The sequence below is a fragment of the Pongo pygmaeus genome, chromosome 9 (genome assembly GCF_028885625.2).
Source record: "Pongo pygmaeus isolate AG05252 chromosome 9, NHGRI_mPonPyg2-v2.0_pri, whole genome shotgun sequence".
Taxonomy (NCBI): domain Eukaryota; kingdom Metazoa; phylum Chordata; class Mammalia; order Primates; family Hominidae; genus Pongo; species Pongo pygmaeus.
The window spans coordinates 7353053-7379658 of record NC_072382.2 but is presented as its reverse complement, the minus strand read 5'-3'; the positions used below and the strand labels follow the sequence as shown (position 1 = coordinate 7379658).

The 26606-nt window shown below is 56.9% G+C and overlaps 2 protein-coding genes across 3 annotated transcripts; both read left to right on the top strand.

Moving 5' to 3' along the window:
* Positions 1–1359: 1359 nt before the first annotated feature.
* Positions 1360–14646, top strand: ANKRD13D (ankyrin repeat domain 13D). 2 transcript variants are annotated; one of them, XM_054438074.2, is made up of 15 exons: positions 1360–1693; positions 2211–2346; positions 2455–2579; positions 3602–3647; positions 3729–3872; positions 4114–4303; positions 11179–11245; positions 11689–11770; positions 11986–12047; positions 12153–12283; positions 13154–13311; positions 13446–13562; positions 13652–13806; positions 13896–13987; positions 14281–14646. In XM_054438074.2, the coding sequence occupies exons 1-15, from the start codon at positions 1604–1606 to the stop codon at positions 14492–14494; spliced, it is 1809 nt and encodes a 602-aa protein (XP_054294049.2). In that variant the 5' UTR covers positions 1360–1603; the 3' UTR covers positions 14495–14646. The 2 variants fall into 2 exon arrangements, with proteins under 2 accessions (XP_054294049.2, XP_054294048.2); XM_054438073.2 differs by having other exon boundaries at positions 13652–13815.
* Positions 14647–15559: 913 nt separating this feature from the next.
* SSH3 (slingshot protein phosphatase 3) lies at positions 15560–24769 on the top strand. Its single transcript, XM_054438071.2, has 14 exons — positions 15560–15829; positions 16256–16293; positions 16903–17137; positions 18984–19108; positions 19188–19259; positions 19521–19586; positions 19699–19887; positions 19997–20090; positions 20325–20453; positions 20562–20608; positions 21553–21699; positions 21927–22127; positions 22225–22498; positions 23786–24769. Exons 1-14 carry the CDS (start codon positions 15764–15766, stop codon positions 24092–24094), a joined length of 1992 nt encoding a protein of 663 aa, XP_054294046.2. The 5' UTR covers positions 15560–15763; the 3' UTR covers positions 24095–24769.
* Positions 24770–26606: the final 1837 nt, after the last annotated feature.

The window sequence follows — 26606 nt, the reverse complement described above, 5'->3', positions numbered from 1 at the left end:
ATGTGGACCTGGGGGTGGCATCAGGGTGACAATGGGAACGGACAGGCTCTCTCCCAGGGATGTGGGAGTCACGGAGAGAGAGGAGCCCGTGGAAGAGGGTTGAGAAGGCACTGTCATGGAATTAAGGGCCAGTGGGGAGCTGTGTTCAAGATGGCAGAAATCAGGAGAGGCTGGAACGAAGAAAGTCCTGTCGGGGTTGAGTTTGGAGAGGGCTCAGGGAAGGGACCGCCTCTGAGAAAAGTGGTGGCCAGGGAGGGCTGCAGCAGTGGTGAGCAGGTGAGCTCTGGGTATTCAGAAGCCTTCGGGCTGCTGCCAACCCCAGGACCTCACAGATGACACCACAGCGTGGGGTGGCAAAGTGACCCCAGATGGCACAGGCGCCATGTGACTACAGGGAGAAGGCAGGGTAAAAATGGCAATCAGGCCTTCCAGCCCAGAGTCTCAGAACTGAGGACGCCCTACAGCAGGAAGTGATGCTCAAGCTAGCTGGCCCTCCTCAATCATGTTCCACGTAGGGAAAGGGAGAGTAGAGGGTCAGCCTTGGCCACCTAGCAAAACCAGGGCCCGAGACCCCAGGCTGGGCCTCCAGTAATCAAGGGCCGGAACTGAGCTGACGGAGGCCTGCACCCTAGTTCCGGTGTGGGTGGAGGGGCCGGCCCTGATTTCGAAACTCGCCTTCCTCTCCTGACGCTGGCAGCCAAGCGCAGCGTCTGCAAAAGGGACTCGTGCGGCGGGCGAAGGCAGCCGTTCGCCGCGGGCGGTCCTCCGCCGGGACGGCTCTGCCGCTGCCTGGGCCTGCGCCCCTCTCTCCCCGAACTCCTATCCCTGACTTCAGGGCCCCGGGGGCCACCTCCCCGCATCGCTGGGCCTGCAGACACCGGCCAGGTTCCAGGGGAAGGTGCTTCCCGCTCAGCCGGCGAGCACTTAGTGGCGCCTGCTCGTTGCTCGTCTCCAGGCCGGGTGCTCGGTGATGCGAGGGGAGCCGGGGCGCCCCACTTCACCCGCACACCCCAGCAGAGTCGGTGACCGCGGGACCTGGGGTAGGAAGACCGGGGCGAGCGAGGGTATCCGCGGGGGAAACGCAGGTATCACGGCTGCAGCAGGACCGCGGCCCGCCGCGCACGCGCGTGCACGACCGAGGGGCCCAGTGCCCGCCCCCCCGGGCCCCGCCTTCCCCTTCCGGACCCGGCTCTGGGGGTCTGCGCAGGGCTCGGGACGCCTCCTGCGGGTCGCGGGCGGAGCTGTAACCGGGCATCGCCTTCCAGGCCGCCCCAGCGGACCCGGGCCCGACCGAGGTCGGGGCGCAGACCCAAGGCCGGGCATCTCCTCGGGCGCTTGAGGTTGCTCTGCCGCGCGCTGGCCTGGCCGCGGTTGCCATGGTTGCGGGGGGACGGGGCCGCGCGCGAAGCCCCGCCCCGGCCCGGCGCAGCCCCGCCCGCTCCGCCGCCCGCCCCGCCCTCCCTGCCGCCGCCGCCGCCGCTGCCGCCGCTACTGCTGCGGGGGCCGCGGGGGGCGCAGCTGGGGCGCGGCTCGGAGGGGAGGCTAGGGGGCCGTGCCAGGCCCGAAGCCGAGGCGGGGCCGGGATGCGGCGCTGAGGCCCAGCATGGCCGGCCCGGGCCCCACCTTCCCGCTGCACCGGCTCGTCTGGGCGAACCGGCATCGCGAACTGGAGGCCGCACTGCACAGCCACCAGGTGAGGCCCTGCTGGGGCACCAGGCCCGTCCCCCGGGTCCCCCACCCAAGGCTGTGGCCTCGGTCCTGGAGGCCGCCCGCCCCTGCTCAGCTCCGCAGCCACGTCCTGGGCCTTCCTCCCCACGATCCCAAGCCCAGGTCACCGGCCCCTCGCGCCTGAGCCTCTGGCCTCTTCTCCCCTGCGCTGGGCCTTGCCCTGCTCGCCCGAACTCGCTTCCGCATCCTTGCTGACCCAAGCTGAGAACAAGAACTCTGGTCCTGGTCCCCAGGCTCCGCCACACTCCTGACATCCTGCACCTCTGCCTGACCAGGCCCCGCCGCCAGACCCCCGCTCTGCCCCTGCCCTCCGTCCTGCCCCCTCCCCTCCCCTTCCAGGACACGCAGGCCACCCTCTGCCATCTCCCTGGTCAGTCCGCCGTCCTTATTTCCCATAGCAATTCCCAACCCTGCTTGCCCTGGCAGCCTCCCTGCCTTGCCCTCTTCTCTCCTGCCGTTTGTGAGTGTCCCGTCTCCCCCAGCACGACATTGAACAGGAGGACCCCCGCGGGCGGACCCCACTGGAGCTGGCCGTGTCTCTGGGAAACCTGGAGTCTGTGAGAGTGCTCCTTCGACACAATGCCAACGTGGGCAAAGAGAACCGCCAGGGCTGGGCAGGTACTGCAGAGGACAAGGGGCTCCCCCTAAGTCTGGCAGGCGGGGGGCAGTGAGCAGCCAGGCCTGGGGTCATCTGGAGGGCTCCCCTCAGCAGCCTGGTGCCCGCAGTCCTGCAGGAGGCAGTCAGCACTGGAGACCCCGAGATGGTGCAGCTGGTGCTCCAGTATCGGGACTACCAGAGGGCCACTCAGAGGCTGGCGGGCATTCCGGAACTGCTCAACAAACTTCGCCAGGTACAGCAGGGCACACAGTTATGGAGGTGGGGTACCATGGCAGGGCACCACCCTGGTTACTGTGCCAGGCCTGGCCTTGGAAAGGCACCCAGTTTGTGCAGTGTGCCTCCTGCCACCAGCAAGGAGATCTGTCTATCTTGACCCCAGCCCAGGGTCACGTAGGAAAGAGAGACGGCCAGGCTCACGTGGGAGAGACTGGGCCCTTTGGAAGAGAAGCCTTGCCAGCTTTGGGCCTCCTGAAGAATGCCGATTACCTGGAGCGGGGACTTCAGGTTGACTCCGTGGATTATGGCCTGAGCCCCTGGAATACTTGCTACTATGCGCCCTTCTGGAAGCACGCGGAGGGGCCTGGCTGGCAGAGCATACTACCTCATACCCCCTACCCCAGGGGCAGGCTCGGAGGGAGCCACTGTGCCCCCTTTACAGAGTAGGACTCTCAGACCCAGTGGAAGCAAAGGCTCCCCCAGGGCTTTGCACAGGCTCATGGCCAGGTTGAGGCTGGCCCTCCACCTGCAGGTGCTTACAGCCTCATTGCCCGAAGACCATTGTAGTGCTCCACTTGGCCCACCCTCTCCAGGGCAGAGTGGTTGGGCGTAGCTGAGCCATAGCAGTGCGTCAAGACTTGATGAAGGGCCAGGCGTTGTGGCTTACTCCTGTAATCCCAGTGCTTTGGGAGGCCAAAGTGGGTGGATCACTTGAGCCCAGGAGTTCGAGACCAGCCTGGGCAACATGACGAAACCCGTCTCTACAAAAAGTACAAAAATTAGCTGGGAGTGGTGGCACACACCTGTGGTCCCAGCTACTCGGGAGGCTGAGGTGGAAGAATCACCTGAGCCCAGGGAGGCAGAGGTTGCTGTGAGCCGAGATTGCACCACTACACTCCAGCCTGGGTGACAGAGCAAGTCTCAAAAAAAAAAAAAAAGACCTGATGAAGGGCTGGGCTGGCTGTGGACAAGGGGCTCCCAGGCCTGCTGGAGCCAGCAGCAGGCAGGGCCCTGACAAGCAGCTCTGATTTCTCTTAGGCCCCCGATTTCTATGTGGAGATGAAGTGGGAGTTCACCAGCTGGGGTGAGTGGGGACCTCTGGGCTCCCAGGGATTTGGGGTGGGGCCTTTGGAAAGACCCGCAGTGACCCCTGTGCACCCTGCAGTGCCCCTTGTGTCTAAGATGTGCCCGAGCGATGTGTACCGCGTGTGGAAGCGGGGTGAGAGCCTGCGAGTAGACACCAGTCTCCTGGGCTTCGAGCACATGACCTGGCAGCGGGGCCAGAGGAGCTTCATCTTCAAGGGCCAGGGTGAGCTCTGGACGCACTCACTGCAGCTCCTCGGCCTTCGGGTTTCCTGTGGCTTGGGAGGACGGTGCTGCCCTTTCTCTCCACTTTCCAGATTTGGAAGCTGAGGTTGGGGATGGAGGGATATCCAGGGGCCAAGGGTGACCCACTCAGCAGGTGGCTGAGGGTACATGATCGCCCTCTCTGCACCGCTGGCGCCTAGCACTGATTTGCACCCCCTCTGTCCACCCCTACCGGCCGGCAGAGGCAGGAGCCCTGGTGATGGAGGTGGACCATGACCGGCAGGTGGTGCATGTGGAGACGCTGGGGCTCGCTCTGCAGGAGCCCGAAGCACTGCTGGCCGCCATGCGGCCCAGCGAGGAGCATGTGGCCAGTCGCCTCACCTCTCCTATCGTTTCCACCCACCTGGACACTCGTAATGTGGCCTTTGAGAGGTCGGTCGGGGCCTGGCACACCGTGGGTGGGATGGGGACTGATAGCAAGAGCCACCATTAATGAGGGCAGGGCGATCCTTGAAGATCCTGGTTCAGGCCTCTGTGCTCACCCACCAGGGGCTGCTCAGGGGCAGGTGGGTTGCTGCAGCCCGTGTCTCACTCAGACTGTCGGGGTGGTTGGGCTCCTGTGGCCACCTTTGTCGGGAGGGGTCAGGTCAAGATGTCCCCAGTTTCTTGACTTCTGACCTCATATGTTTTCCCATTAAGACAAAGATTTAGGCTGTGGTTCATGGCAGCTCTTTGCACCAATGTTGGCTTGTCATTGGTGTGGCTGTGTTGGGGGCAGAATCCTTTGTGGGTAGCCTAGGAACCTGACCCTTCCAGCAAGAGTTTCTCTGACAACACATGCCCCCTCTTGCCTTAACAGTCAGTGGAAACACTTAAAAAAAAAAAAAAAAAAAAAAGCCTTATTGAGATATAATCTCATATACCATATAAGATCACCCATTTAAAGTATACAGTTCAATGACTTTTAGTATATTTATTCACAGATTTGTACATCACCACAGTCAATTTTAGAACATTTTTATCACCTCAGGAAGGAACCCCCTACCCTTTAGCTAACTCTTCGCCAAACTCCTCATCCCCTCTCCCAGTCCTGAGCAACCACTAATCTACTTTCTGTTTCTGTAGAATTCGCTACTCTGAGTTCTCATATGAATGGAATTTTATAATATGTTGCCTTTTGTGTCTGGCTTCTTTCACTTAGTATAATATATTCAAGGTTCATCCAAGTTGTAGCATGTAACTACTTCTTCCCTTTTTGTGGCTATTGTATGAATATACCATATCTTGTTTATTCATTAACCCATCGGTAGACATTTGGGTTATTTGCATTATTTGGCAGTTATGAATAATGCCACTCTAAGTATTCATGTGCAAGTTTTTGTGTAGACGTATGTTTTAATTTCTCTTTCATATGTTTTCATTTCTCTTAGGTATATACATAAGAGTGGAATTGCTAGGTTACTGATAACTCATTGTTTAATTGACTGTTTACCAAACGAGCTGTACTGGTTTACATTCCCACCAGCAGCATGTGAGGGTTCCAGTTTCTCCACATCCTCATCAACACTTGTCATTATTCACTCATTTGTTTTTGGAATCTAGCCAGCCTAGTGGGTGAGAAGTGATAGCTCACTGTGATTTTGATTTGCCTTTCCTTGATGACTAATGATGTTGAGCATCTTTTCATGTGTTTATTGGTCAATTGTATATCTTCTTTGCAGAAATGTCTATTCAGATCCTTTACTCATTTTTTATTTAATTTAATTAACTTACTTATTTTGAGATGGGGTCTGGCCTTTCACCCAGGATGGAGTGCAGTGACATAATCATGGCTCATTGCAACCTCCACCTCCCAGGCTCAAGTGATCTAAGTAGCTGGGACTACAGGTGCATGCCACCATGCCCAGCTAATTTTTAAATTATTTGTAATTATTTTATTATATCATTTAATTATTTTGTTTAGTTATTTGTAGAGATAGAGTCTACAGACTGGTCTTAAACTCTTAGGCTGAAGCAATCTGCCTACCTTGGCCTCCCAAAGTGCTGGGATTACAGGCATGAGCCACCACACCTATCCCTTCACCCATTTAAAAAACTGGGTCATGTTTTGATTATTGAGTCATAAGAGTTTTATAATTTTAGCTGTTACACTTAGGTCTTTGAGCCATTTTAAGTTAATTTTTGTGTATAGTGGAAGGTTCTTTTGCATGTGACTATCCAGTTGTCCTAGCCCCCTTTGTTGAAAAGACTATGTTTTTCCCACTGAATGGTCTTGCCACCCTTGTCGAAAATCAGATGACCATAGATAAATGGGTTACTTTCTGATTCCCACATTAGTTCCATTGGTCTACATGTCTGTCTTTATGCCAATATTATACTGTCTTAATCACTGTTGCTTTGCAGTAAGTTTTGAAATTGGAAAGTGTGAGTCTTCCTATTTTGTTTTTCTTTTTCAGGGTTATTTCAGTATTTTGGGACCCTCGCATTTTATATGAGTTCTATTTTCTTTTTTCTCACAACCCAGTGTAGGCAGAATATGTGAATTCTAGATTCAGCTTGTCAATTTCTACAGTCAGATGGGATTCTGATAGGAATTGCACTGAATCTATAAAGCAGTTTGGGGAATAGTACCATGTTAACAATGTTAAGTCTTCTAATCCATGAACATGGGATGTTTTTCCATTTATTTGGATCTTCTTTAATTTCTTTCAACATTATTTTATGGTTTTCAGAGTGTAAGCTTTGCACTTCTTTTGTTACATTTATTCCTAAGTGTTGTATTCTGTGTTTTTTTTTTGAGATGGAATCTCACTCTGTTGCCCAGGCTGGAGTGCAGTGGCACGATCTAGGCTCACTGCAACCTCCACCTCCTGGGTTCAAGCAGTTCTCCTGCCTCAGCCTCCCAAGTAGCTGGGATTACAGGTGCCCACCACCACTCCTGGCTAATTTTTGCATTTTTAGTAGAGACAGGGTTTCACCATGTCGGACCAGGCTGGTCTCAAACTCCTGACCTCAGGTGATCTGCCTGCCTCAGCCTCCCAAAGTGCTGGGATTACAGGTGTGAGCCACCGTGCCCGGCCACTAAGGGTTTTATTCTTTTTGATACAATTATGAATCAAATGTTTTTCTTAATTTTATTTTTTGATTGTGTATTGCAAATGTATAAAATTACAATTGATTTCTGTATGTTGACCATGTATCCTGCAACATTGCTAAACCCATTCATTCAAGTAGATTTTTAGTGGATTCCTTTCCTCAGTATTTTTTTTAACATATGAGATTATGTTATCTGTAAATAGATTTAGTTGTATTTCTTCCTTTCCAATTTAGATGCCTTTTGTTTCTTTTTCTTGCTTAATTGCTCTGACTAGAACTTCCAGTAGAATATTGATTAAAGGTTGTTAGAGGCTGGGTGCGGTGGCTCACGCCTGTAATCCCAGCACTTTGGGAGGCCAAGGTGGGTGGATCACGAGGTCAGGAGATCGAGACCATCCTAGCTAACATGGTGAAACCCTGTCTGTACTAAAAATACAAACAATTAGCCAGGCGTGGTGGCGGGTGCCTGTAATCCCAGCTACTCAGGAGCCTGAGGCAGGAGAATGGCGTGAACCCAGGAGGCCGAGCTTGCAGTGAGCCAAAATCACGCCACTACACTCTAGCCTGGGCGACAGACCAAAACTCCATCTCAAAAAAAAAAAAAAGGGGGTTAGAGCAGGCTGGGCATAGTGGCTCACGCCTGTAATCCCAGAACTTTGGGAGGCTGAGGCAGCCAGATCACTTGAGGTCGGGAGTTTGAGACTAAGCTGGCCAACATGGTGAAACATCATCTCTACTAAAAATACAAAAACAAAAAAAAATTAGCCAGGCATGGTGGTGGGCACCTGTAGTCCCAGCTGCTTGGGAGACTGAAGCACAAGAATTGCTTGAACCCAGGAGGCAGAGGTTGTAGTGAGCCCAGATTGTGCCACTGCACTCCAGCCTGGGTGACAGAGCAAGACTCCATCTAAAACAGTAAATAAATAAATAAAAAAGAAAAGAAAAGTGGTTAGAGCAGACATCTTTGTATTCTTGTCTTCTTCTTCATCTTAGGGGAAAAACATTCAGTCTTACCATTAAGTATGATATTAGTTGTGAGTTTTTGGTAGATACCCTTCATCAGGTTAAGGTAATTCCCTTCCATTCCTCATTTTTAGAGTGTTTTTATCATGAAAGGATGTTAGATTTTGTGAAATGCTTTTTCTGTGTTTATTGATATGATCATGTGGTTTTTAAAAAAATTCTATTGATACATCAATTGACCTATGGATATTGAACCAACCTTGCATTCCTGTGATAAGTTCCACTTGGTTGTGGTGTATAATTCTTTTAATATGTTGCTAGATTTGGTTGGCTTGTATTTTGTTGAGGATTTTGTATCCATATTCATAAGCGATATTGATCTGTAGTTTTCTTGTGATATATGTCTGGTTTTGGTATCTGGGTGATGCCTCATAAACTGAAGTGGAAGATGTCACCTCTTTGTCTATTTTTTTGAATAGTTTGCAAATAATTGGTATTAATTTGTCTTCAAAAGATTGGTAGGATTCAGTGGTGAAGCCATTTGGGCCTGAGTTTGTGTGTGTGTGTGTGTGTGTGTAGTTTTTTGTTGTTATATTTACCAATCAGTCTCTTGACTTGTTATCCATCTATTCAGATTATCTATTTATTCTCAAATTAGTTTTGGTAGTTTGTGTCTCACTAGGAATTTGTCCATTTCATCTAAATTATAAAATTTGTTGGTGTACAGCTATCATTATATCCTTTTATAATGCTTTTTATTTCTGTTGCTCCCCCTTTCATTTCTGATTCTGGTGAGTAATTTGAGGTTTTTGTTTGTTTTTGTTTTGTTTTTTTTTTTTTGAGACAGAGTCTTACTCTGTCACCCAGGCTGAAGTGCAGTGGCATGATAAGAGCTCACTGCAGCCTTGAACTCCTGGGCTTAGGTGATCCTTCAGCCTCCCAAGTAACTGGGACTACAGGCATGTACCACCAAGCCCAGCTAATTTTCTTTTTTTGTAGAGATGTGGTCTCACTATGTCATCCAGGCTGCTTTTGAACTCCTGGCCTCAAACAATCCTCCTGCCTTGGCCTCCCAAAGCACTGGCATTACAGGTGTGAACCACCACCCCCAGCCAAGTCTTCTCTCTCTTTTTTTGCCCACCGTGGTCAACCTAGCTAAAGGTTTGTCAATTTTGTTGATGTTTTCAAAGAGCCAGTTTTTGGTTTCATTAATTTTCTCTATTATTTTTCTATTCTCTATTTCATTAACCTTTACTGTAATATTTATTATTTCTTTTTGTTCTTTCTGGTTTAGTTTGCTCTTTTTCCATTGTCTTAACATGGAAGGTTAGGTTAAGGTTATTGATTTGAGATCTTCTTTCTTAATATAGGCATTCACACATATTACATTTACACTTCTAGGCATGTCTGTCTTTTCTTTTTTTGACATGGGGTCTCACTCCATCACCCAGGCTGGAGTGCAGTGGTATGATCTCAGCTCACTGCAACCTCTGCCTCCCAGGCTCAAGTGATCCTCCCACCTCAGCCTCCTGAGTAGCTGGGAACACAGGCTCCAGCTAATTTTTTCTGTTTTTAGTAGAGACGGGGTTTCACCATGTTGCACAGGCTGGTCTCGAACTCCTGTGCTCAAGCAATCTGCCTGTCTCAACCTCCCAAAGTGCTGGGATTACAGGCGTGAGCCGCCAGGCCTGGCCTGGCCTTTACCTGTGTCTCATAAGTTGTTTTTTTTTTTTTTTTTGAGACGGAGTCTTGCTCTGTTGCCCAGGCTGGAGTGCAGTGGCGCGATCTCGGCTCACTGCAAGCTCCGCCTCCCGGGTTCACACCATTCTCCTGCCTCAGCCTCCCGAGTAGCTGGGACTACAGGCGCCCGCCACCACGCCCGGCTAATTTTTTGTATTTTTAGTGGAGACGGGGTTTCACCGTGTTAGCCAGGATGGTCTCCATCTCCTGACCTCGTGATCTGCCTGCCTCAGCCTCCCAAAGTGCTGGGATTACAGGCGTGAGCCACCGTGCCCGGCCATAGGTTTTGATATGTTGTGTCTTTATTCCTGTTTATCTCAGAGTATTTTCTGATTTCTCTTTTGATTTATTATTTGAGACACTGGCTGTTTAGGAGTATGTTGTTTACTTTCCACATATTTGTGAATTTCCAGAGTTTTTTTTTTCTGCTATTGATTTCTAATTTCATTCCATTGTGGTTGGAAAACACATATTGTATGACTTCTATCCTTTCAATTTTATTGAGGTTTTCTTTTTTTTTTTTTTTTTGAGACTGAGTCTCGCTCTGTCGCCCAGGCTGGAGAGCAGTGGCACTGTCTCTGCTCACTGCAAGCTCTGCCTCCCGGGTTCACGACATTCTCCTGCCTCAGCCTCCCAAGTAGGTGGGACTACAGGCGTCCGCCCCCACGCCCGGCTAATTTTTTGTATTTTTTAGTAGAAACGGGGTTTCATCATGTTTGCCAGGATGGTCTCGATCTCCTGACCTCATGATCCACCCCCCTCGGCTTCCCAAACTTCTGGGATTACAGGCATGAGCCACCGTGCCCGGCCTTATTGAGGTTTTCTTAATGGCCTAGTATGTGGCCTTGAAGAGTGTTCCGTGTGCGCGTGAGAAGCGTGTGTGTGGTGGTTGTTGGGTGGAGTGTTCTAACCTGTTTATGAAGTCTAGCTGTAGTGTTGTTCTTATCTTCTGGTTCTTTGTTGATCTTCTAGTTGTTCTATCCCTTATTGAAAGTGGGGTACTGGAGTCTCCAACTGACATACTTTTATTTTAGCTTTTTATTTTGGAAAATTTCAAACATATATGAAAGAAGAGATAATGTACTTAACTCATCACCCAGCTTCAACATTTATCAACATCTTGCCAATCTTATTGAATCTATCCTTCCTTACCTTTTTTAAAAATGTTTCCTAGAGTATGTCAAAGCTCATCCCAGATGTCCTAATGTTTCTAGTAAATGCTTCTGCACAATTCTAAAAGACAAGGATGTTTTTAAACCCAGCCCCGACACTATCATACCTCACAAGATTCATGCTAATTCCTCAGTGTCTTCTAGTCCCAAGTCCATGCTCAAGTGTCCCCCGCTGTCCAGGCACCCTCTTCAGGGGTCCTCCATGTTTCATAGTGAGAAGGGACCCTCAGGGTTGGGCACCCCGGGCAGGCTGGCTGGAGGGGGCTTTGGAAAGGAAGGCTTTGGCGAGGGTGTGAGGGTGCAGGTCCTCACCAGCTCCTGTTTGGTCTGTTTCAGGAACAAATGTGGTATCTGGGGCTGGCGGTCGGAGAAGATGGAAACTGTTAGCGGCTACGAGGCCAAGGCAGGAGAGGCCGGGGGTGGGGGCCAGGGGTAGGCGATGAGGTCCAGGAACTCAAGGGTGGGGGCGGGGGTAGGCGATGAGGTCCAGGAACTAGCTCCTCTCCACATCCATCCCAGAGTAGCCTTTGGGCTCTGGAAACCCTGAGCATTTGTGGGAACTCAGCGGGCCTGAGTGCCCAGCCCCTGTGGAATACATAGGGCTCACCCACATCACGGACCCCTACCCAGGGTACCGAGATCAAAAGAGGAGTGTGTTCCTCTTGACCCTGGGGCTGCATCTCCTCGTTGGTGACTTCCCGGGGTTCAGACCCTGCCACCTCCTCCATTTTGGGGAGCAAGATCTCATCTGTCTCTGGGACAGGAGGACCTGGGTTCTGCACTGGTGAGGCTGAGTGTGGGAAGCAGGCTCTGAGCCCCCAGCTCCCCGTGTCCCCTGCTCCCCAGGTGTATAGTGCCACCAACGTGGAGCTGGTGACACGCACACGCACGGAGCACCTCTCTGATCAGGACAAGTCGAGGAGCAAAGGTAAACCCAGGTGCGCCTGCCTGCTGCCCGGTCACACCGTGTGGTGGGGTCACCCTGGCCTGGGGTCAGGGGCCAGAGTTTCCGGGGATGAGCTGGGAGGCCTCCCCATTCCCATCTGACCCCTCTTCCCCCAGACAGGAGGCTCCCGGGGTGGAGGTGGGCGGGGGCAATGCGAGCATAGTGGCCCCTCACCGGCTCCCACCCCTTCTCCGTAGCGGGGAAGACTCCGTTCCAGTCCTTCCTGGGGATGGCCCAGCAGCATTCCTCCCACACCGGGGTGAGCCGGGGCTGGGCTGAGACAGGGCCGGCGGGGGTGCCGAGCCTGGGCGGGAGGGCGCCCTCTGTCGCCCTGATCGCTGAGTCTGCCCTGGGACCCACGCAGGCCCCCGTGCAGCAGGCAGCCAGCCCCACCAACCCCACAGCCATCTCCCCTGAGGAGTACTTCGACCCCAACTTCAGCCTGGAGTCACGGAACATTGGCCGCCCTATCGAGATGTCCAGCAAAGTACAGAGGTGAGGTCTGAGAGCTGGCTGAGGACTTGCCTCGGGACGAGGGCTCTTGCAGACCCCTCGCTTGCTGGGCCTGTCGTAGTGAGGGACCCACTCCCTCAGCTGGCTTCTCTCTGGACTCCACTCCTGGAGGGCAGGAGTCATGTCTGCCTTATCCATGGTCCTCAGCCCTTAGCAAGGGGCTTGGCACAGAGAACCGGTAGCTTGTCTTTGATGAATGGATGGTGCCACCCATGTATGGTTTTCTATTGAATTTCATGAGTACCTGCTGGGGCCAGCGTGGCACAGTGGGAAGGGCCCCCAGCGACGTGGCCTGGGAGTGGAGCGTCTGCCTTGGTGGAACAGAACAGTTACGCTCTTGCCTCATGAGAAGCCCTGAGCAGGTGTAGGCGGTAACAGCAGGCACAGTGCCTGCACAAGCCTAGCGCTCTCAACACCATCTCAGGAGGATTCTCTTAGCCACCCAACAGTCGCTAGGATTCGAACCCTGGCAGTCTTGCCCTGGGGTGTGCTGGACATAGAAGTTTGGCAACACGTGAGCTGGTGGCCAGCTCTGGGCTGAGGAGGAAAACGGGGCTGTGGGCCAGGCCCAGAGAGAAGCCCACAGCCTGGCACCTGGCCTCCTTGTCCAGACCAGATGAGCTGGTACGAAATCCTCAGGATCCCCAGCCTGGGCCCAGGGAGGAGGGCAGCTTGGGCCACGTGGCCAGGACACCAGCTCCCGGGGGAGGCGGGCAGTGGCATCTGAGCAAAGCAGGGCACTCCAGGCCAGGCAGAAGGTGGGTAAAGGCAGCTGCCCACGAACCAGAGGGCAGTCCTCAGTGGAAGGGCCACCAGCGGTGCCTCACCCATGTCCTGTGGTCGGCTGGGCAGGTTCAAGGCAACACTGTGGCTGAGCGAAGAGCACCCGCTCTCCCTGGGTGACCAGGTGACGCCCATCATCGACCTAATGGCCATCAGCAACGCTCACTTTGCCAAGCTGCGCGACTTCATCACCCTGCACCTTCCACCTGGCTTCCCCGTCAAAATTGGTGAGAGGCTGGGCGCAGGCAGCGGGAGGACCTCCGGCATGGCGCCCTCCCTCAGCGCAGTCCCTGGAGAGCTGCAGCGGCCGGAGGCACAGGTGGCTCTCCGCCAGGGCTCAGGCGTGGCTGTCTTCTCACAGAGATTCCCCTTTTCCACGTGCTCAACGCCCGCATCACCTTCAGCAACCTGTGTGGCTGTGACGAGCCCCTGAGCTCCGTGTGGGTGCCGGCCCCCAGCTCTGCTGTCGCCGCGTCAGGTACCCCCACGGGAGGAAGAGGGAGCCTGCACAGCTCTCTGGTCACCAAGCCCCGCGGGTTGAGCGTGGCCCCTCTGCCACCTGCCTAGGGAACCCTTTCCCGTGCGAGGTGGACCCCACTGTGTTTGAAGTGCCCGAGGGGTACAGCGTGCTAGGCACGGAGCGCAGCGAGCCCCTCCGAGACGAGGACGATGACCTCCTGCAGTTCGCCATCCAGCAGAGCCTGCTTGAAGCGGGCACCGAGGTGGAGCAGGTGGGACTTGCGCAGGGGGTGGGCTCTGGCCTCTGCAGCCACAGGGCAGAAGTGACAGTTGTGGGCTCCGGTGGCTGCAGGTGACCGTCTGGGAAGCCCTGACCAACACCCGGCCCGGTGCCCGCCCTCCTCCCCAGGCCACGGTTTATGAGGAACAGCTTCAGCTGGAGCGGTGAGCTCCTCATGGGGCTGGCTGGGTCCCTGTCCCCCCAGCCCTGGCTTGGCGGGGAGGGGGATAGCAGGAAGGTGCTAGGACCCCAGGCCCTCTGCAAGGCCACCCTCTGTCAGCAGTGCTATCTGCCACCAAAGGTGGTGTGAGGGGTGGGGAAGCAGGGCCCTGCCTTGTCTCCTCTGCTTGCCACCCTGTCTTTGCCTTTGTCCTCAAGCCGGTCCCCAGCCCCTCGGCTTCTGCCCCAGCCTTGGTGCTCACTGGCCTGCTCTTCCCTCCCCTGCCCTGCCTGGAAGGGCCCTCCAGGAAAGCCTGCGGCTGTCCACAGAGCCCAGGGGCCCAGGATCCCCTCCCAGGACACCCCCAGTCCCCGGCCCACCCAGCTTTGAAGAGCAGCTGCGCCTGGCCCTGGAGTTGTCTTCACGGGAGCAGGAGGAGCGGGAGCGACGCGGGCAGCAGGAGGAGGAGGACTTACAGCGGATCCTGCAGCTGTCACTCACCGAGCACTGAGCCACAGCCCCGGGAGGGCTGGCCAGGCCACTCCCTGCCCGCTTTTGTAATTTATTTATTTATAAACTCTCTGCTGCTGAGCTTGGGGCCTGGAGCCCCAGGAATGGGCAGGCAGGGGAGACTGAGATGGAAATAAAGAGACTGCCGCAGCAGGGCTGCTCTGCTCACTGGGCTGGAGCGGTGGGGACCCTGAAGGTGGGGCGCTGTGGAGAGACACTGTGGGTGGCGGCCTCAGACCTAGGCTTGAATCCTGGTCATGGTCCGTCCCCTTAGCCTATGTGAGCCTCAGTTTCTTCAGTTGTAAAATGAGGCGACCACCCCCCACCCTCCGCCCCTCAGGGCTGAAAGGAGCAGGCGTCCTGTGAAAGTCAGATCCCCTGTGCCCTGTCCCACCTGCTGGGGACCCGGTTCGTCCTGCCACCCAGCCTGGTCTTCTGGAAACCGGCCCACGTGCATGTTGGGGAGGAAAAGCCTGGGTCCCCAGGCCCCATTCACCTCCAGCTGGGAAGAGCCCCGACGCCAACCCCTGCAGCCAAGCCCAGGCCCTGGCCCTGACTGCGGCTTGTTCTCTGCGGGTGGGTTTGCGCAAGTCACTTCCCCCTGCGTAGCTGGAAGCCCTGCCCTGCTCGCCTCCGAGGTGGACCTGAGAGCCCCTCCTGAGCTTCCTGGGTTATTTGTAAACCCCAGGCCGTTTTCCCCGGAAGCCTGTCTCCCAGTGGTTCCTGCGGAGTGGGAACGAGAAGGCCGAGCAGCAGGGAGAAATGTTTGGGGTGGGAGCCCTTGGCCGAGGGCGCGCCGTGCCTGATCCTCTCTAGACCTGTCCCCCACCTCCCCACCTCCGCTCTACCTCCCTAGGACCCGCCTCTGCAGGGCACCGGACGCTGGAGGCCCAGAACAGCTCAGGTGCTCCCGCTGGGCCGGCCCCTGCCGGGCGCTTCCTGGGAGGGGGACCAAACTCCCGGCCTTCAGCTCTTGCCCTCCGGGTCTCCGGGCTCCGCACCTGCGCCCGCCCCCGGCCTCGCCCCTGACCTGTGCCCAGGGGCTGGGCGGGCCGAACCGCGGAGACCGGAGGGGCGGGGCCCGGCCGCCCTGAGAAGCTCCGCGGGCCCGGCTGGGCGAGTGTCTGGCCCTTTAAGGGCCGCCCCCGAGGAGGTGCCAGGCCCGGGTGGCGCCGTCTGTCCTTCCTGGTCCTGAGGGGCCAGGACTGTCCGCGGGGTTGAGGGAAGGGGCCGTGCCCGGTGCCAGCCCAGGTGCCCGCGGCCTGGCTCCATGGCCCTGGTCACAGTGAGCCGTTCGCCCCCGGGCAGCGGCGCCTCCACGCCCGTGGGGCCCTGGGTGAGTGTGGTCCGGCCGTGGTGCCGCCCACGCAGTTGCTGCCCCGGCTCGGGAGCGCGTCCTGCCCGCCAGCGGGCTCCTCTCGAACGGGGACATGAGGAGGGGGCCCCGGGGCTCGGGCTGGAGGGCGCTGGGGGCCTCGCGGGTCTCTGGTACCGGCGCCAGGGCACAATCCAGAGCCCTGCGCGCCGCCCGGGCTGCGGAGGCCCCGATCTGAGCGCGCCCCCCGCCACCCTCGGCGCCCACTCAGCCGACCTGGCCTTGGGCCGGGGCTCCACGGGGCCTCCCGGTGGGGCGTGGACTGGGGTGGGAAGACAATTGGCATCTGGCGCCTTTTCTGGCCTCCCCCAACCCTAGAATTCCTGAGAGAGGGGAGGGGACAGCCCTCCCCGCCCTCACCCTCCCCTGGGGCTGCTCTCTCGGCAGGACCGGGCGGTCCAGCGAAGGAGTCGACTCCAGCGAAGGTGAGCGCCGCCTCCCCCACGCAGACACTTCCGTCTGCCCCGGGCCTGGCCACGGCCGTCCTGGACTCCGGGTGCAGGGACAGAAAGCTCCCCGGAGGACGCGCAGCCGAAGCCCACTGCCAGATTTGTGGGGCAGCGTTCCCGGTGGGGCCGGCTGGTGGGTTGGCGGTAGGGCGGCCTTTGCCTTCACCCTCCCCCTGGTCATCTGGGGCTTCCTCATCCACTGCCCTGGGCTTGGGCTTAGGTGGTGGCCACGGGCCGAACGGCAGGAGGGCATGATGGGCCTGAGGACTCCTGGGTCCCCGACCATGTTCCCAGCAGCCCTTGAGTTAAACAGGTGGGAGGGGAAAGGGAGCAGCCCCCTCTCCCCACAGATGAGCAAGAGTAGAGGGGCTGAGAGCTTGGAAGCCCCCAAGACTGGTTCTCAGCAGCATTGCCAAGGGGCCAAGGGGTTAGAAATGCAGATGCTGAGGCCTCCACTCCAGACCTATCGACCGCGTGGGGGCCCATGAATCCGTGTAGACAAGGGCTGCAGGTGAATGCTAGACTTTGAGAGCCCCTACCCTAAGGGGAATGAGGGGCCATGACAGCTGCCCACTGCCCTGCCAGGCAAAGCTTTGCCGTCCTCCGCGGGGCTGTCCTGGGACTGCAGGATGGAGGGAACAAGGATGATGCAGCAGAGGCCAGTCCTGAGCCAGAAGAGGAGCTCCCGAGTGAGGAGGAGCTCCTCGGGGACCAGACAGACTTCGGGCAAGGATCCCAGAGTCCCCAGAAACAGGAGGAGCAGAGGCAGCACCTGCACCTCATGGTGCAGCTGCTGAGGCAGCAGGACGACATCCGCCTGGTGAGGGCCCGTCTGGAGCTCCGGGAAGTGGGGGGAAGAGACACACCTGAGGGCAGAATGGAGCCCTGTGTATGTGTCTGCTTGGGGAGCAATGGTGTGAGGGCAGGGGGCAGCCTGGGGAGTGTTGGGGTTACCCATACCCCAGTGACCCTGCTGTTTCAGGCAGAGATTTTTTTGTTTTTTTTTGTTTTTTTGAGACGGAGTCTCGCTCTGTTGCCCAGGCTGGAGTGCAGTGGCGCGATCTCCGCTCACTGCAAGCTCCACCTCCCGGGTTCACGCCATTCTCCTGCCTCAGCCTCCCGAGTAGCTGGGACTACAGGCGCCCGCCACTACGCCCGGCTAATTTTTTTTGTATTTTTAGTAGAGACGGGGTTTCACCGTGTTAGCCAGGGCGGTCTCAATCTCCTGGCCTCATGATCCGCCCACCTCGGCCTCCTGAAGTGCTGGGATTACAGGCTTGAGCCACCGCGCCCGGCCTGGTCAGAGATGTTTTGACAGGGCAAGGTCATGGCTGCAGGTCTCTGGAAGGGAAAGAACAGGGGAGGTTTGTCCTGTGTGAGCCAATAGGGCCAAATTAGGTCCAAGAGGTGGGAATTCCAGAGACATGTTTCTCCTCAACCAGTAGAAGGCTTTCCTGATGACGTGAGCTGTCCCTAAATGGACCAGTGCACAAGGCAGGCTTGCTAGACACCCACTGGGGGCGGGTGTGCTAGAGGGACCCAGGCAGAGGGGAGGAGGATTCCAGCCACATGGAGGAAGGGAGGCCAGGTGGAGCCGGAGCGCTCGTGCTCAAACACTTGTGAAGACAGCTCGCCGTCTTCAGCAAGACGTGGCAAACAAGATGCAGTGAATCTTTTGTAAAACTGAATTTACAACAGAAGTATCATCCCCTGTCATGAGATTTTGTCCTTAATATTTCTTTGGTGATAAACGCTTCTCAAATGAAATGATAGCAATGGCAAGTGACAGGGTTAAAAAAAAAAAAAAAACCGGCCGGGCGTGGTGGCTCAAGCCTGTAATCCCAGCACTTTGGGAGGCTGAGGCGGGCAGATCACGAGGTCAGGAGATCGAGATCGTCCTGGCTAACACGGTGAAACCCCGTCTCTACTAAAAATACAAAAAATTAGCCAGGCATGGTGGCGGGCGCCTGTAGTCCCAGCTACTCGAGAGGCTGAGGCAGGAGAATGGCATGAACCCGGGAGGTGGAGCTTGCAGTGAGCCAAGATTGCGCCACTGTACTCCAGTCTGGGCAACAGAGCAAGACTCCATCGCAAAAACAAAACAAAACAAACAAAAAAACAAACAAACAAGGAAAAAACCTCCTTCTTGCGGGGCACAGTGGCTCACGCCTGTAATCTCAGCACTTTGGGAGGCTGAGAAGGGAGGATTGCCTGAGTCCAGGAGTTCAAGACCAGCCCAAGAAACATAGGGAAGATCTCATCTCAACAAAAAACTTAAAAATTATCTGGGCATGGTGGCATGGGCCTGAGGTCCCAGCAACTTGGGAGGCTGAGGTGGGAGGATCATGTGAGCCTGGGAGTTTGGGGCTACAGTGAGCTGTGATGCTGCCACTATACTCCAGCCTGGGTGACAGAGTGAGACCTTATCTCAAAACAAAAACAAAAACAACCTCCTTCCTCAGCAGAAACAAAAAATGTGCAACCTATGTCAGTCCCATTCCCCGCTTTTTTCCACACAGTCCCTCTTTACCCACTGATTTTACATCTGGGAAGAGGGGGGATGGGAGAGGAAGGAGCAGGGTCAGCACTGTTCTGGACCTCGGGTGTCTAGGTGGGGAGCAGGGTCCTTGGGGCCACTGTGACCCTGGGTTCCTCATCTCCCCCAGGCAGCCCAGCTGGAGGCAGCCCGGCCTCCCCGGCTCCGCTACCTGCTGGTAGTTTCTACACGAGAAGGAGAAGGTCTGAGCCAGGATGAGACGGTCCTCCTGGGCGTGGATTTCCCTGACAGCAGGTTCGAGCAGGGAGAGGAAAGGAGGGGCAAAGAGGTGAGGGACAGGGGGGACAATGGCTTTCCCTCTGTCCCCTGCCAGCTCCCCCAGCTGCACCCTGGGCCTGGTCTTGCCCCTCTGGAGTGACACCCAGGTGTACTTAGATGGAGACGGGTAAGCAATGGCAACTGAAGGTGGGGGCAGGAGGGTGGAATAACTGAGTGTGACGGATATGATGGGGCCTGGGCACCGGGGTACAGTAGAACTTTAGGCTGGGACTCTGGGGCCTGCTCCCAGCTCCACATCAGATTCACCGTGATCCTGAGCAAGGCACCTGACTCCTGGGCCTCGGCTTCCTGTATCCGGCAAAAGGATGGGTTCTCTGTCGCAGAGCCTGGAGTCTGGCCTCACGTGCGTGCGCCTGGTCTCCCGCAGGGGCTTCAGCGTGACGTCTGGTGGGCAGAGCCGGATCTTCAAGCCCATCTCCATCCAGACCATGTGGTAAGGACAGAGACTGCCTGGACTCAGGCCAGCCTCTCCTTCAAAGGAGGCTGCAGGGCCTGGGGAAGGGCAGCAAGGGAACAGTGTGACCCAGCCTCTCCTCCTGTCTCAGGGCCACGCTCCAGGTATTGCACCAAGCATGTGAGGCAGCTCTAGGCAGCGGCCTTGTACCGGGTGGCAGTGCCCTCACCTGGGCCAGCCACTACCAGGAGAGACTGAACTCCGACCAGAGCTGCCTCAACGAGTGGATGGCTATGGCCGACCTGGAGTCTCTGCGGCCTCCCAGCGCCAAGCCTGGCCGGTCAGTGTGTGGAGGGGAGGGACTGGGTGGAGGGGGAAGGCAGGATAATGCAGTGCGGGGCATGGTGGAGAGGGGAAAGGGCCCCTTGACTGAGGGGCTCTGCTCCCAGGTCCTCAGAACAGGAGCGGATGGAGCAGGCGATCCGTGCTGAGCTGTGGAAAGTGTTGGATGCCAGCGACCTGGAGAGTGTCACTTCCAAAGAGGTGGGCAGGGGGCCCGGGGACCGAGTCCCCTCCAGCAGGGGCCGCAAGCTTGCCTTTCCTGGGAGCCCTCCCCACCTTGCCTGTCTCCAGTCCTGAGCCATTCCTGGATGCCTTGGCCTTGGCCCGAATCCATCTAGATGGGACGGGGTGCTGTCCTCAGAGGTCCCAGAGGGAAGGTGGCAGGCTGGGCACTAGGAGAGCCCCAGCCTCTCTTGCCCTGGGCTCTGCCTGCAGATCCGCCAGGCTCTGGAGCTGCGCCTAGGGCTCCCCCTCCAGCAGTACCGTGACTTCATCGACAACCAGATGCTGCTGCTGGTGGCACAGCGGGACCGAGCCTCCCGCATCTTCCCCCACCTCTACCTGGTGAGCCGCAGCCAGGCCTGGGCCATGGGGACCGCTGGCAGCTGCGAGGGCGGCAGGCCAGGAGCAGAGGCTGGAGGAAAGGGGAAATGTGCTGTCCCTCTCTCCCAGGGCTCAGAGTGGAACGCGGCAAACCTGGAGGAGCTGCAGAGGAACAGGTAGGGCTACGAGCCCCTCGGGCCACCCACCCCCTCTTCCCTTCTCCTGGCCTCCCTGCATTGGGTGGTAGCCAGCTTCAAAAACCCCTGGACCACCCTCAGCAGCTGCTAGCTCTGCTTCTAACTCTGTCCTGGGGCTGTTGCCCTGGTGTGGGCTCCCAGGTGGGGACAGGAGACCCGCTGGCCAGCCCCCACCCACTCTCCTCCCCTCCCCACACTGCGAAACAAGGACAGAAACAAAGGGCCTCAGCCACGCCAAGACGAGAAGCAGCAGTGCATACTGCTGTAACTGCCCTGGACAAGCAGAAAAAGGCTCCTCTTGCGTGCGCCTGTGGTCCCAGCTACTCAGGAGGCTGAGGCAGGAGGATCGTTTGAGCCCTGGAGATTGAGGCCGCAGTGAGCCGTGATCACGCCACTGCACTCCAGCCTGGGCAACAGAGAGAGACCCTGTCTCTAAAAAATAAGAAAAAAGAAAGAAAGAAAGAAAAAGCCTTTTCTCCACCTTGCCCCGTCTCAGGGAAGAAGGAACTGCCCTTCTCCCCATGGGGACCTGGCTGCCTGCTCCGGCAGGTACCTGTCATCTGCCCGCCATGGCCTTCTGGGAGACCTGCTGTAGCCCCTGCCACCCACTGCTGCAGACCCACCCACCCTCAGCTTAGCTCAAAAGCGGTTCTCTAACTCATTTCTGAGAATAATGGAAGGGCTGGAGTTGCAGTTGACCCAGCTGTCTGGACCAGATGGGGAAGCAAGCCCAGCAGGGCAAAATGATTGGTCCAAGGTCGCAGCCAGCTGACAGCTGGGTCGCTTCTCCTCCCACTGTCACTGCTGCCTCCATCTGACTTGAAACTCAGAGCTAAAGCGAGGCCCAGGGGCTGCCAGGTCCGATGGCCAATGGGCCTGGTACCTCTGCCCACGTCAGCCTGGCCTTGGGCCCTCTGGGACAGGGTCACCCACATCTTGAATATGGCCCGGGAGATTGACAACTTCTACCCTGAGCGCTTCACCTACCACAATGTGCGCCTCTGGGATGAGGAGTCGGCCCAGCTGCTGCCGCACTGGAAGGAGACGCACCGCTTCATTGAGGCTGCAAGGTCGGTCTCCTGGCTTTGCTGCCCGCCCCACTGTGGCTTCAAGCGGCCCCCAGTGCCCTCCTCCTGCCCACTCTGCCATCAGCTGTGCCATTCCTTCCAGCCGTCAGTGTCCTTCCCTCCTTCTCCTCTACTCTCAGTTGGTTGTGAGCCCTTTACCTGCCCTCCCCTGCAGGAGGCGGGGTCCTTCATGGTGAGGGGAGGGTGCTGAACCTGGCCTGCTTCCACAGAGCACAGGGCACCCACGTGCTGGTCCACTGCAAGATGGGCGTCAGCCGCTCGGCAGCCACAGTGCTGGCCTACGCCATGAAGCAGTATGAATGCACCCTGGAGCAGGCCCTGCGCCACGTGCAGGAGCTCCGGCCCATCGCCCGCCCCAACGCCGGCTTCCTGCGCCAGCTGCAGATCTACCAGGGCATCCTGACTGCCAGGTATGGGATGGGAGCGAGTGGCAGAGGGTGAGTAGGTGGGTTTGCTGGGAGTGGCTGCTGGGTCACTCAGAGCTGACTCAGGGCCACCTCCTCACAGCCGCCAGAGCCATGTCTGGGAGCAGAAAGTCGGTGGGGTCTCCCCAGAGGAGCGCCCAGCCCCTGAAGTCTCTACACCATTCCCACCTCTTCCGCCAGAACCTGGGGGTGGTGGGGAGGAGAAGGTTGTGGGCATGGAAGAGAGCCAGGCAGCCCCAAAAGAAGAGCCTGGGCCACGGCCACGTATCAACCTCCGAGGGGTCATGAGGTCCATCAGTCTTCTGGAGCCCTCCTTGGAGCTGGAGAGCACCTCAGAGACCAGTGACATGCCAGAGGTGAGGCTGGGGCTGGGGGAGCTCAGCTTGCAGGGGTGGGGGCCATAAGGAGGGAGATGGGGAAAGACCAGGATGGGTGTTTGACTGTAGACCTGAGCAGGGCGTACCCGGGCTAAGTCTGGCCCGCCCATGCAGGGTGTCCTGGGAGGACCCAGGGGGCCTGGTCCCAGCCTCCTTCACAGTCAGCCCAGTACCTCTTAGCACCCGGTGTCTCCAGCCTGTCCCATGAGTACCCCTGAAGACGGGGACCAGCCACGTCCTGGGCCCCTGAGAGCAGCCGAGATCCAGTGAGGGCAGGCGGAGGTGCTGTAGGCACAGGCTGGAGAGAGAGGTCACGGGGGCAGGGCAGGAAGCAGCGCCTGTTTCCAGGGCTCCTGGGTGAGCCAGCCCCGGCCGGGGTCGCAGGCAGGTTCCAGCCTGACCACAGGACTAGCTGTCTAAGGGGCAAGGCTGCCTCCCCAGGCCATGAGCTCCACAGGCCCCTGCCGGCCCTGGGGGCGATCTCTAACCCCATGGTGGGGAGGCTAAATTAATCTCTGAAGCCCCTCCCGGGTCTGAGGAGCAGCACCTCAAAGGATGGGGTGGGGAGGAGTCTTCGCACCCACGCCGCCCAAGTCCTGCCTAAGTGAGCACCCTCGACGCTCAGTGCTGCGGGCACAAGCCTAAGACTGGGAGCCAGGCCCTGTCTGGGACTCAAGCCCAAATGGCTGACTTGGAGGAAGGAGCGTCACTGAGGGCAGGAACATTTGGGAGAGGCTTCCTGGAGGAGGTGTGGGTGGGGAAGGATAGGGAGGCATGGTGGGTTGTTGGGCGGGTGTGGGCGTTGCTAAAGGCAGGAGGTCCTCACCCAGCACCGGAGACACGCATCCACCCAGCCCAGGTCAGGGGCTGGTGCCAGCACGGGTTTCACCTGCCGGCTGCCTACGTAAAGGCAGAGGAAGGATAGGAGGAGAGGAGGGCAGGGAGGCCTGGGTCTCCAGGGAGCTGAGGAGGGCTTCTGGGGGCCAGAAGGAAGCTACAAGCAGGTAGGGTTCAAGGAACGGGGCAGCAGGGCTGGGGTGTTGTCCTCCCTCCTGAGGAAGCGTGGCTGTGGACAGCTTGGCTTTTGGCGTGTGTGCCACAAACATTCCGGCCCTCGCCTCCTCCCAGCTCTGTGCTTGGCACCCCTGCCCCAGATCTTCCCGGCTCTGTGCTTGGCACCCCTGCCCCAGATCTTCCCGGCTCTGTGCTTGGCACCCCTGCCCCGGAAAGGCCCCCCATGGCTTCCGTATCCTCACACCTGTCCAGGTCTTCTCTTCCCACGAGTCTTCACATGAAGAGCCTCTGCAGCCCCTCCCACAGCTCGCAAGGACCAAGGGACGCCAGCAGGTGGACAGGGGTCCTCAGCCTGCCCTGAAGTCCCACCAGTCAGTGGTTACCCTCCAGGGCACTGCCCTGGTGGCCAACCGGACCCAGGCCTTGCAGGAGCAGGAGCAGGAGCAGGAGCAGGGGCAGGGGCAGGGGCAGGGAGAGCCCTGCATTTCCTCTACGCCGAGGTTCCGGAAGATGGTGAGGCAGGCCAGCGTGCATGACAGCGGAGAGGAGGGCGAGGCCTGAGCCCCCACACACACCCACGTTCCCCTGACACTAAATAGAGGATCCACAACTCCTTGGAGAAACACCCTCACGTCTGTCGCCGCACACATTCCTCTCAGCTCCGCCCCACACCCGTCACTACAGCCTCACCTCCCACCCCTGTCACTACAGCCTCACCTCTTACAGCCTTAAGTCCCAGACCCATGTCCGCTTGTCCAAGGGCTCAAGACTTTCTAACTGGGATGTGGTAGAGGGACTGAAGGTGTTTCTGGGGGCAACAGCACCCTAGTTTCATTCTCAACTCTAGCCCTGAACACTCACCTGTGTCACGGAATGAAAACAGAGCTTCCAGTGCAAAAAAGGTCATGCCTCCCACCCCTGCCCCCTCCCCACACCTCCTATCCTCTCCCAGTTCATTCCTGGGACCAGCCAGGCAACCAGTGGCCCCCAAAGGCAGGCAGGATCCTCAGGCCCCAGCCGCGGGAGGCTGGAAGGGCTGGCAGGTCGCTTCCCTCGTCCACCTTGACCGGTCCAGGTCCTTGCTGCTGTCCCCAGACCTCCTGTGACACCACGCCAGATCACAGGGCACCAGGCCAGAGATAGTCTTCTTTTTGTCCTTTCTGGCCTCTGGCTAGTCAGTTTTTCATAGCCTTATAGTATCTGGCTTTGTACTGAGAAATAAAACACATTTTCATATTTGGTTATTTTCAATGTGACGATGAAGCCGTCTGTGTTGCAGTCAGACCCTTCTCTGCTGGCCGGGGAGGGCGGTCGCCCCTTCCTCCCAGCAGTCTCCTCACAATTCCCAGGTGCCTCACGACAGACCTATTTGGGGGAGTGCCGTGTTTGGGTGTGGCATGGGAGGAAGATTGGGTAAGAGAAGAGAGGAGGTCAGTGCTATCTCCCCATCTCCTGGGGCAGGGCCTGGTAAATATGACCTGCTCACACCCTCTCAGACAGGTCGGGCAAGAGAACAAGTCGTCAGCGGGCAGCAGGCGTGTGGCTCCACTGTGAGAGCTGGAAGGGGTTACTCATGAGGAAGTGCCTACCTGGACAGGACCAAGCCTGTTCCAAAAGCGAAGCCTCCTTGGGACACTCGGCGCCAGGTTCTCTGGCATGTTTTGGGTCCCAAGAATCACCTTCCTCCTGCTACAAAGCAAAGGGCCTGACTTTCCGAGCCAGGCTATTGCTGCCTGGGAAGAAGGACCCTTGGTGACGCTTCCCCTCCTGCCCAGGGGTTCCTTCTGCTCAACTTTAGCGTCCAAGAAGAGTTAGTCGTTCCATCTTTTTTTTCTTTTTTTGAGACAGAGTCTGGTTCTGTTGCCCAGGCTGGAGTGCAGTGGCACGATCATGCCTCAGTGCAGCCTTGAATTCCCAGGCTGAAGAGACCCTCTCACTTCAGCCTCGCGAGTAGCTGGGACCACAGGCACGCACGTGCCACCACACCTAGCTAAGTGGCTGTATCTTTGTCACTTCCTCTTTTTTTTTTTTTTTTTTTTTGAGACAGGGTCTTGCTCTGTCACCCAGAATAGAGTGCAGTGATATGATCTTGGCTTTCTACAGCCTCAACCTCCCGGGCTTAAGTGATCCTCCTGCCTCAGCCCCTGAGTAGCTGGGACTACGTGCACATGCCATCATGCCTAGCTAATTTTTATCTTTTATTTTTTGTAGAGACGGGGTTTTACCATGTTACCCAGGCTGGTCTCGAACTCCTGGGCTCAAGCGATCCACACATCTCGACCTCTCAAAGTGTGGGGATTACAGGCGTGAGCCACTGCGCCTGGCCCATCTTTGTCACTTCTATCCCTCTTCCCAAGATTACTTACGTATGCTCTCTGCTCTATGATACACTACCCTGGTTTGGGGAAGGGGCCGGATTCAACTCCTTCCCTCAAAGCAGTCCTCAGAGATGGGAGCTGGCACCAAGCATTCTCAGTGACTGAGACTTCATGCCCAGTTTTAAGAATAAATCTCTCACCCAGGCCCTGGTGGGACTCCCAGCACTGCTCTAACCCTGAAGTGCGCAGTGGCAGGAGACTTGGATTTAGCCCCAGCTTCACCACTTATGAATTACTTTGCTTTGAGTCTCTGTTTCTTTCTGTAAAATAAAGGGATTAGACCTGGAAATCCCCCAGTACCCCTTTTCACTTTGATGTATTTTATTTTATTTATTATTTATTTATTATTGAGTACAGTGGGGTGATCTCAGCTCAGTGCAACCTCTGCCTCCCAGGCTCAAGACATCCCACCTCAGCCTCCTGAGTAGCTGGGACTACGGGGCCACCACGCCTGGCTACACTTTGATACATTTTAACAATACATGCTATCTAGACATTGCTAAAACTTAGCCTCTACCTCCCTTCCAGAAGAGGAATCCTTGGCACCTATCTGGGTGGTATGCCTAAGGGTCACAAGATGTGGGGTACAGGGAAGCTAGTTCTGATTCTTGATCCATCCTGCTGAGCAAACACTGGGGGCTACCCCCGATTCTGTGGCCAACTAGGAGTCCTACCCAGGCTGCCCTTTCAGTACT

Excerpts from the sequence above, each read along its gene's own strand:
- ANKRD13D (XM_054438073.2), top strand. The coding sequence starts at position 1,604 with ATGGCCGGCCCGGGCCCCACCTTCCCGCTGCACCGGCTCGTCTGGGCG. Across the intron at positions 11,771-11,985 it reads GGACAAGTCGAGGAGCAAAG|CGGGGAAGACTCCGTTCCAG; the intron begins GTAAACCCAGGT and ends CCTTCTCCGTAG. Across the intron at positions 13,988-14,280 it reads GAACAGCTTCAGCTGGAGCG|GGCCCTCCAGGAAAGCCTGC; the intron begins GTGAGCTCCTCA and ends CCTGCCTGGAAG.
- SSH3 (XM_054438071.2), top strand. The coding sequence starts at position 15,764 with ATGGCCCTGGTCACAGTGAGCCGTTCGCCCCCGGGCAGCGGCGCCTCC. Across the intron at positions 20,454-20,561 it reads TCTTCCCCCACCTCTACCTG|GGCTCAGAGTGGAACGCGGC; the intron begins GTGAGCCGCAGC and ends CCTCTCTCCCAG. Across the intron at positions 22,499-23,785 it reads AGACCAGTGACATGCCAGAG|GTCTTCTCTTCCCACGAGTC; the intron begins GTGAGGCTGGGG and ends ACACCTGTCCAG.